The 10,000-nt window shown below is 42.0% G+C and overlaps 3 protein-coding genes across 7 annotated transcripts in view; 1 reads left to right on the top strand and 2 right to left on the bottom strand.

The window, feature by feature from the left end:
* The window catches only part of LOC144513498 (galactose-specific lectin nattectin-like), a 20,252-nt gene extending 13,321 nt beyond the window's left edge, over nucleotides 1–6,931 (top strand). For 2 of the 3 annotated variants that reach the window (XM_078244593.1, XM_078244592.1), the window contains exons 4-8: nucleotides 1,012–1,074; nucleotides 2,483–2,572; nucleotides 5,092–5,226; nucleotides 6,028–6,142; nucleotides 6,238–6,931. In XM_078244593.1, the coding sequence (XP_078100719.1) occupies nucleotides 1,012–1,074; nucleotides 2,483–2,572; nucleotides 5,092–5,226; nucleotides 6,028–6,142; nucleotides 6,238–6,314 (480 nt within the window). In that variant the 3' untranslated portion in view covers nucleotides 6,315–6,931. Of the gene's footprint in view, nucleotides 1–981; nucleotides 1,075–2,482; nucleotides 2,573–5,091; nucleotides 5,227–6,027; nucleotides 6,143–6,237 lie in introns of those variants that run through there. The other variant, XM_078244591.1, reaches the window with a different exon arrangement.
* Nucleotides 6,932–8,215: 1,284 nt separating this feature from the next.
* On the bottom strand, nucleotides 8,216–9,549 carry LOC144513500 (uncharacterized). 3 transcript variants are annotated; one of them, XM_078244595.1, is made up of 3 exons: nucleotides 8,924–9,549; nucleotides 8,854–8,888; nucleotides 8,216–8,764 (listed from the first exon to the last, which is right to left on the bottom strand). In XM_078244595.1, exons 1-3 carry the CDS (start codon nucleotides 9,547–9,549, stop codon nucleotides 8,487–8,489), a joined length of 939 nt encoding a protein of 312 aa, XP_078100721.1. In that variant the 3' UTR covers nucleotides 8,216–8,486. The 3 variants fall into 3 exon arrangements, with proteins under 3 accessions (XP_078100721.1, XP_078100722.1, XP_078100720.1); XM_078244596.1 differs by lacking the exon at nucleotides 8,854–8,888 and having other exon boundaries at nucleotides 8,216–8,812; nucleotides 8,924–8,960; nucleotides 9,009–9,549; XM_078244594.1 differs by lacking the exon at nucleotides 8,854–8,888 and having other exon boundaries at nucleotides 8,216–8,812.
* LOC144513501 (stress-associated endoplasmic reticulum protein 1) overlaps nucleotides 9,105–10,000 on the bottom strand; it is an 11,238-nt gene continuing 10,342 nt past the window's right edge. The window contains exon 3 of the mRNA XM_078244597.1: nucleotides 9,105–9,921. Within this exon, the coding sequence (XP_078100723.1) occupies nucleotides 9,881–9,921 (41 nt within the window). The 3' untranslated portion in view covers nucleotides 9,105–9,880. The remainder of the gene's footprint in view (nucleotides 9,922–10,000) is intronic.

The following is a 10,000-nucleotide window of genomic DNA, read 5'->3' as shown; positions in this document are numbered from 1 at the left end:
CCTGTTGTCCTCTGGGTCTAATCTGACCCATTTTCTAAAAAATCAGAAATTTGGGTTTTCTTTCAAACAAAGTTCAAAACAAAATAACGTGGATGTTTCCCTGCAACGCTCTTCACACGTTATAATCATGATCAGTTCACTACTTTCTTTGGATTTGGGTGTTTTAGTCAATTTTACATAAAAAATACAAAAAATATCGAAAAAAGTGACAAAAACTTCGAAAAAGTGACAAAAACTTCAGAAAAAGTGACAAAAACTTTGACAAAAACTTCGAAATAGTGACAAAAACTTCTAAAAAGTGACAAAAACTTCGACAAAAACTTCTAAAAAGTGACAAAAACTTCGAAGTAGTGACAAAAACTTTAAAAAAAAAGTGACAAAAACTTCGAAAAAGTGACAAAAAAAGTGACAAAAACTTCAAAATAGTGACAAAAACTTTGACAAAAACTTCGAAAAAAGTGACAAAAACTTCGAAATAGTGACAAAAACTTTGACAAAAACTTCGAAAAAGTGACAAAAACTTTGACAAAAACTTTGACAAAAACTTTGAAAAAAGCTTTGACAAAAACTTTGAAAAAGTGACAAAAACTTAAAAAGTGACAAAAACTTTGAAAAACTTCGAAATAGTGACAAAAACTTCTAAAAAGTGACAAAAACTTTAAAAAAAAAGTGACAAAAACTTTTTAAAAAAGTGACAAAAACTTTGACAAAAAAAGTGACAAAAACTTTGAAAAAAGTGACAAAAACTTTGACAAAAACTTCGAAAAAGTGACAAAAACTTTGAAAAAAGTGACAAACGTTGAAAAAAGTCTTGTGGATAAAGATGACCAAAACGTTGGACTTGTTTTAAACATGTTGACCCAGATGAAGTAACGCTTCGTGCTAGTCGACGGGGAGACGACGCCATATGTGGTTATAATTACTTATTCATAATTAATATAATGTGGTTATATAATACTTATCAATGATCTGTTTCCCTTTATGTTGACCTTATTAAACGTCTTTCCACAGATGGCGTCGGTCTTTCTGTTTGCGTTGCTGCTCTGTTTGTCCAGCGGACTGTTGACTGCACATGTAAGTACACTCTTTATATATATATATATATATTATAGTATTAAAAATGCCCTGTATCCCTATTACAGTACGACGATACCATGATATCACCTTTTCTAATATTATGAGTATCCAGCTTCATTCTTATTCTGCCTCAAACTTGATTATGATGTCTGTTTTCGTTTTGTTGTGTCTAATTATGACTGTACTGTTTATTTATTTATTTATTTAATGTTAAGGACCATCTCAAGGGGTTACTCCCAATAACGACATTTTCAACAAAAAATTTAACTAAAATAACAACGAAAAGTTCTGGAAGGTCATCCCTGGACTTTGTCCCGTAATTAAAACATGTGGTGTGTAACTACAGTAAAAATACATCTTCTGTTATTATAAACAGTTTACAATCTTCACGTTTGAGTAAATGTCGGCCGTGTTCAGCAGATGATGTTGCACATACAAATACAAATATGTTTCCAGCACATTCAAGGTGCTGCCTTCACGGGAATGAAGTATCATCGCATATGAACTCGTTATAAACCGGTCTGGCTCATGGACTGAACAAACCAAAGATTACACATGTGGACCAGTAGGTGGCGCTATAATGTTTTTTTTTTGCCTTTAACTCCCACATTACACATCGCACATTAGAAAACCTTACATCAACATGTTCCTTGAGTCAAGCTGAATCACCTGATATAGGCCACGCCCATTTCTGCTAAGTAATTTTTTCGTAATATCGCACAATGCGCAAAACCAACTTTATGGAACTCCTCCTAGGCCGTGCAACCGATCGACACGAAACCTGGTACGTAGCATCTCCAGATGGAGTTTGCCAAAAGTTATTAAAGGAATTTTTCTACGTTAAACTATTCGCAATTTACAACCAAACTAATTTTCCTAGCTAGCTACCAAACACGAATATTAGCATATCTTTGCCAAATTAAATGCTGTCAACACAAAACTTGAGATCATTGTTCACCATCCCACCCGGAGGCTCCCTTCCAAATTTGGCGAAGATCGGCCTTTAGGGGGCGCTATAATCAACGTTCATGTGTTTTGGCATGACAATGCATTTCAATGGGACATTTGCGATTGAAATATCTCTGCCGTAGTAATTGCTATCAACACGAAACTTGGGATGCTTGTTTGACACGCCGCTTTGAGGCTCTGTACCAAATTAAGCGAGGATCGGCCATTAGGGGGCGTTATAGTCAACGTAGACCAGTTTTGGCCCTTTTACTCAATCAATGTTAATGGGTAACGTACCGCGACCTTTTGGCTCACACCTCTCGATATTTCTTGACGTTTGCCTCCCCAACGTTCCACTTTGGGTCCCGCTTTGGGTCCCGCTTTGGGTCCCCCTGGATAATGAATGGGGAGTTGTCGTCGATATGGACTAGTCTGATTGGCTGGTTTGTTCATACAGGGTCAAGCTACCTGCCCTGCTGGTTGGACTCAGTTTGGCTCTCGCTGTTTCAGTTTCCACATGGGGCCAATGACCTGGACCGATGCAGAGGTACAGCAGTCGGTTCTATCGTCACATATGTATGCTTTATACCAGTGTACTAATACTTAACTGCAGTAAAAGTACTCAAACCACATCATGTAAACATACAATTACAGTAAAAGGCCTCCTGCACACTGGCTGCGTGTGTCTGTGTGTGTGTGTGTGTGTGTGTGTGTGTGTGTGTGTGTGTGTGTGTGTGTGTGTGTGTGTGTGTGTGTGTGTGTGTGTGTGTGTGTGTGTGTGTGTGTGTGTGTGTGTATGTCTCTGTGTGTGTGTCTGTGTGTGTGTGTGTGTATGTCTGTGTGTGTGTGTCTGTGTGTGTGTGTGTGTGTGTGTGTGTATGTCTCTGTGTGTGTATGTCTCTGTGTGTGTGTCTGTGTGTGTGTGTGTGTGTCTGTGTGTGTGTGTGTCTGTCTCTGTGTGTGTCTGTGTGTGTGTGTCTGTGTCTGTGTGTGTGTGTGTGTGTGTGTGTGTGTGTGTGTGTGTGTGTGTGTGTGTGTGTGTGTGTGTGTGTGTGTGTCTCTGTCTGTGTGTGTGTGTGTGTGTCTGTGTGTGTGTGTGTGTGTGTGTGTCTGTGTGTGTGTGTGTGTGTGTGTGTGTGTGTCTGTGTGTGTGTGTCTGTGTGTGTGTGTCTCTGTGTGTGTCTGTGTGTGTGTGTATGTCTCTGTGTGTGTCTGTGTGTATTATTACAGTATTATTACAGTGTGGTATTGGTACTTTTACTGCAGTACAGGATGTGAATACCTCTTCCAGCGCTGATTAACAGTATAATAATGTTCCCTGAGATCTGTTGATAACGTGATGATGATGATAACGTGATGATAACGTGATGATAACGTGATGATGATGATAACGTGATGATGATGACGTGATGATGATAACGTGATGATGATGATAGCGTGATGATGACGTGATGATGATAACGCGATGATGATGATAACGTGATGATGATGACGTGATGATGATAACGCGATGATGATAACGTGATGATGATGATAACGTGATGATGATGACGCGATGATGTTGATAGCGTGATGATGATAACGTGATGTTGATAACGTGATGATGTTGATAACGTGATGATGATAACGTGATGATGATGATAACGTGATGATGATAACGTGATGTTGATAACGTGATGATGTTGATAACGTGATGATGATGATAACGTGATGATGATGATGATAACGTGATGATGATAACGTGATGATGATGATAACGTGATGATGTTGATAACGTGATGATGATAACGTGATGATAACGTGATGATGATGATAACGTGATGATGATGATAACGTGATGTTGATAACGTGATGATGATGATAACGTGATGATGATAACGTGATGATGATGATAACGTGATGATGATGATAACGTGATGATGATGATAACGTGATGATGATAACGTGATGATGATAACGTGATGATGATAACGTGATGTTGATAACGTGATGATGTTGATAACGTGATGATGATAACGTGATGATGATGATAACGTGATGATAACGTGATGATGATAACGTGATGATGATGATAACGTGATGATGATGATAACGTGATGATGATAACGTGATGATGATGATAACGTGATGATGATGATAACGTGATGATGATGATAACGTGATGATGATAACGTGATGATGATAACGTGATGTTGATGATAACGTGATGATGATGATAACGATGAAAACGTGATGATGACGTGATGATGATGATAACGTGATGATGATGACGTGATGATGATGATAACGCGATGATGATGATAACGTGATGATGATGATAACGTGATGATGACGATGATGATGATAACGTGATGATGATAACGTGATGATGATGACGCGATGATGATAACGTGATGATGACGTGATGATGTGATAACGTGATGATGATAACGATGATGATGATGATGATGACGCGATGATGATAACGCGATGATGATGATAACGCGATGATGATGATAACGTGATGATGACGCGATGATGATGATAACGTGATGATGATGATAACGCGATGATGATGATGATGATGATGCGATGATGATAACGTGATGTTGATAACGTGATGATAACGTGATGTTGATAACGTGATGATGATGATAACGTGATGATGATGATAACGTGATGATAACGTGATGATAACGTGATGATGATGATAACGTGATGATGATGATAACGTGATGATGATGATAACGTGATGATGATGATAGCGTGATGCTGATAACGTGATGATGATGATAGCGTGATGATGATAGCGATGATGATGACGCGATGATGATGATGATGACGTGATGATGATGATAACATGATGATGACGTGATGATGATGATAACGTGATGCTGATAACGTATGATGATGATAACGTGATGATGACGTGATGATGATGATGATGATGATAACGTGATGATGATGATAACGTGATGATGATAACGTGATGATGATGATAACGTGATGATGATGATAACGTGATGATGATGATAACGTGATGATGACGTGATGATGATGATAACGTGATGATGTTGTCTCCATTAGCTCTCCTGCCAGGCGGTTGGTGGGAATCTGGCTTCCGTCCACTCAGCTGAGGAGCATGAATTCCTCAGAAACTACATCAAACAAGTGACCGGTCATCACAAAACGTCCTGGATCGGAGGCTTTGACGCAGTGAAGGTGAGACACTGTTATCATCACACAGGAAGTGATGTCGCTCGTCTCTCAGCCTTGTTCTCATGAGGCATTCATACATGTAGCTGTGAGCACGTTAAAGGTGCAGTAGGTAAGACTTATAAAACTACCTTTCTGTCATATCTGCTGAAACTGACCCTATGTTCCAGGAGGCCGGGGGGGGGGGGGTCTAACTGTTCAGATGCACCAATCAGGGCTAGGGGGCGTGTCTAACTGTTCAGATGCACCAATCAGGGCCAGGGGCAGCAGGTAGCATTAGCCTACAGTTAGCTAGTTAACGCTACACTTGGCAGCAGGTAGCGTTGGCCTACAGTTAGCTAGTTAACGCTACACTCGGCAGCAGGTAGCGTTGGCCTACAGTTAGCTAGTTAACGCTACACTCGGCAGCAGGTAGCGTTGGCCTACAGTTAGCTAGTTAACGCTACACTCGGCAGCAGGTAGCGTTGGCCTACCGTTAGCTAGTTAACGCTACACTCGGCAGCAGGTAGCGTTGGCCTACCGTTAGCTAGTTAACGCTACACTCGGCAGCAGGTAGCGTTGGCCTACCGTTAGCTAGTTAACGCTACACTCGGCAGCAGGTAGCGTTGGCCTACCGTTAGCTAGTTAACGCTACACTCGGCAGCAGGTAGCGTTGGCCTACCGTTAGCTAGTTAACGCTACACTCGGCAGCAGGTAACATTATGCTACAGTTAGCTAGTTAACACTACTTTGGGCTTTGCGCTGAGCTGGGTGCAGGATAGGAGCCCAATGTCTCACTTTGACTTGAAACCAATCTTTCTCCTCCAGGAGGGGATGTGGATGTGGACCGATGGATCCAAATTTAACTACATAAACTGGACTACGGGGCAGCCTGACAACATCGGTGGAGTGGAGCACTGTACGTCGATGAACTGGAATGAAGGTAAAAAGAACATTTAAAAACATATTTTTGTATGTTGCAGTCTTAAATATAAAAGTTAGACATTAAACGGAAACGGTTGGAAACTCTCTCTGCAGAAAAATGGAACGACTCGGCTTGCAGTGACCCCAACAACCAGACTTCTTTCGTGTGCTCCAAGATCCAAGAAGCTTAGCTTAGCATAAAGACTGGAAACTGGGGGAAACAGGTAGCTTAGCTTAGCATAAAGACTGGAAACTGGGGGAAACAGGTAGCTTAGCGTAGCATAAAGACTGGAAACTGGGGGAAACAGGTAGCTTAGCTTAGCATAAAGACTGGAAACTGGGGGAAACAGGTAGCTTAGCGTAGCATAAAGACTAGAAACGGGGAAACTGCTGGCCTAGCTTAGCATAAAGACTGGAAAAAGGAGGAAACAGCTAGCCTAGTTTAGCATAAAGACTGGAAACAGGGGAAACACGTAGCTTAACCTAGCCTAGCGTTAAGACTGGAAACAGGGGGAAACAGGTAGCTTAGCTTAGCATAAAGACTGGAAACAGGGGGCAACAGCTAGCCTAACTTAGCTTAGCATAAAGACTGGAAACAGGTGAAACAGCTAGCTTAGCATACAGACTGGAAACAGACATGAGGGGTGATGATCTTTTTATCCAAAATGTCCAGATAGAAAATATAAGTGTATATTTGACCTTTCTGCGATACAGGAGGAGGATGCAACGGTAATAACTGATAATAACTATTATGCTGATTTCCTTCACTATATAATCAACTAAGCATTCAGAAATAAAAGACATGTTGTCCCAGAAACAGTGTCTGGTCCTGTTGTTGTTTTCCAATCATGAATATTACCCTGGGGGTTGAACTACCAACCTCTGGGTCCAGAGACCAGAGCTGATCTCAGTGAGGTACCGGCCAGCTGATGACACAACTGGCTTCATGACATCACATAGACCACTGTGGTTCTCCAGCTGTTTTCAGTAATGTCCCCCCTGTGGACAGTGTTTGTAAGCCATGTACCCCCCTAACAGAAGAATACAGCGCTGTCAGAGATAGATTCACTAAACTACAGCCTTGGACCTGGAAAACGTTTAAATGCTGATGGAAACAGGAGACAAATACTTGGAAAAAGACGGTAGAAAGAAGGAAGAACGGGTCGAAACTAACGACAAAACCTTCAAAAAATGTTTTATAAACTTCAAAAACAGAGAAAAAAACTTTGAAAAAAGCGACTGAAACTGAAAAACATTTTGCAAAAAACAACGTACCCCCTGCAGTCCTCCAGAGTACCCCTAGGGGGACACGTACCCCCTGCAGTCCTCCAGAGTACCCCTAGGGGGACACGTACCCCCTGCAGTCCTCCAGAGTACCCATAGGGGGACACGTACCCCCTGCAGTCCTCCAGAGTTGAAATGAGACGCCACTGTTAGCTTTATAAGACCTTATGGGAGCTGTAATATAAGCGGCGTGACGAAATTCAAACTGTAAATATACGATGGTTATGCCGGCAGCCGGCCCCGAGCCCCAGTAGTCCAGTAACCCAGAAACGGGGACTTTGTCCTGGGTATGGAGCGCAGTCCCGTCAGACTGTGTGGAGCTCCTGAAGTCCGACATCTCTTCCCAAATTTCAGTTTTGGTAAAACGGCCCATATTTGAGCTTTACTTAGATGATATTTCACATAAAAAAGTCTCAGAAGTGAATGTAGTAACGAAACATTTCAGTGTCTGAAATATGAGACCTGCTGTCTCGTCTCCAATGGATGTGTATGTGGTTTCGCTCAACCAATCAGCACGCAGCTCATCTAAATATTCATGAGCAGACCATATTTGGAAGATAAGCTGTCGTCTCAAATAGGGCCATATTCACAGGGGAGTTAAGGGCCCAAAAAATAGCATTGGGGCCATTATCAGCCCAACCAATGTTACATACCCTATTAGGAGACCTTCAGGAACAGTGGGAAATACCCCATATCATCATTCTATCAGCCCTTTAATATTAAAACACGTTAAATACTAGTATAATACTATCTAAATACTAGTATAATACTATCTAACGTGTAGAAAGACTCAGAGTCCAGAGGCAGGTAGAGAAAAATATGTGTTTATTTTGTAGAAAAGCTGCTTCACCTTTAAAAAGTCTGACTGAAGTTAGACCAGGTTCTAGTCTGACTGAAGTTAGACCAGGTTCTAGTCTGACTGAAGTTAGACCAGGTTCTAGTCTGACTGAAGTTAGACCAGGTTCTAGAGGAACAAACTGCTCATTGAACAGGTTTCCTTCATTTTAACTAATATATTAAATAACTTGTTTGTTTCTGTTTAGTCAGCCTGAAACAACAATTTCTGTACATATTTCACATTAAAAGCCTGCTAATACATAGGTAGTACGTAGGGAAGGAAAGAAGGAGGTACGTAGGGAAGGAAAGAATGAGGTATGTAGGGAAGGAAAGAAGGAGGTATGTAGGGAAGGAAAGAATGAGGTACGTAGGGAAGGAAAGAAGGAGGTACGTAGGGAAGGAAAGAAGGAGGTACGTAGGGAAGGAAAGAAGGAGGTACGTAGGGAAGGAAAGAAGGAGGTGCGTAGGGAAGGAAAGAATGAGGTGCGTAGGGAAGGAAAGAATGAGGTACGTAGGGAAGGTGCGTAGGGAAGGAAAGAATGAGGTACGTAGGGAAGAAAAGAATGAGGTACGTAGGGAAAGAAAGGGAATGTAGGAATGCAGAGAAAGGAAAGAATGAGGTACGTAGGGAAGGAAAGAATGAGGTGCAGTGAAGGGGAGAAGAGAAAGAAAGAATGAGGTACGTAGGGAAGGAAAGAATGAGGTACGTAGGGAATGTACATAGGGAAGGGAAGAATGAGGTTTGTAGGGAAGGAAAGAAGGAGGTATGTAGGGAAGGTACGTAGGGAAGGAAAGAATGAGGTACGTAGGGAAGGTACATAGGGAAGGAAAGAAGGAGGTACGTAGGGAAGGAAAGAATGAGGTATGTAGGGAAGGAAAGAATGAGGTACGTAGGGAAGGAAAGAAGGAGGTACGTAGGGAAGGAAAGAAGGAGGTATGTAGGGAAGGTACGTAGGGAAGGAAAGAATGAGGTATGTAGGGAAGAATGAGGTACGTAGGGAAGGAAAGAAGGAGGTACGTAGGGAAGGAAAGAAGGAGGTACGTAGGGAAGGAAAGAAGGAGGTATGTAGGGAAGGAAAGAATGAGGTATGTAGGGAAGAAGGAGGTACGTAGGGAAGGAAAGAAGGAGGTACGTAGGGAAGGAAAGAAGGAGGTATGTAGGGAAGGAAAGAATGAGGTACGTAGGGAAGGAAAGAAGGAGGTACGTAGGGAAGGAAAGAATGAGGTACGTAGGGAAGGAAAGAAGGAGTGTTTGCAGCTCTGGTTCTCAGGGTTTGTATTTGATGAGATAGAAATGAGCGGCATGTTCCTTTAAATGTCAGAATCTGATCTCAGGTCAGAGGGGCTAACTTCAGTCAGACCAACCAGCTGATATCAACTGGAATCAATAACTGATATCTGATCAGCTTCACCAAACAGGAAGTAAAAAAACACAGAGAGAAGAAAAACAGCTCAGATTTAAACTCCACAGGAACAAGTGTGTGTGTGTGTGTGTGTCTCTGTGTGTGTGTCTCTGTGTGTGTCTCTCTGTGTTTGTGTGTGTGTGTGTGTGTGTTTGTGTGTGTGTGTGTATTTTGGGGGCGGGGTCATGATGGCGGTGTGTCCCCTCCCGGCTCCTCCTCAGGGTCAAAGGTCATCACATCCCCTGCCTGATGCTCTGGATGATCTGGAAGATGGCTGACACACATGCACGCACACACACACACACACAAAGACACAGACACACACACACACACACACACACAGAGGATGTTAA

Source organism: Sander vitreus, unplaced genomic scaffold (genome assembly GCF_031162955.1).
Source record: "Sander vitreus isolate 19-12246 unplaced genomic scaffold, sanVit1 ctg265_0, whole genome shotgun sequence".
In the NCBI taxonomy this organism is placed as follows: Eukaryota; Metazoa; Chordata; class Actinopteri; order Perciformes; family Percidae; genus Sander; species Sander vitreus.
This window is presented reverse-complemented; position numbering and strand designations above follow the sequence as displayed.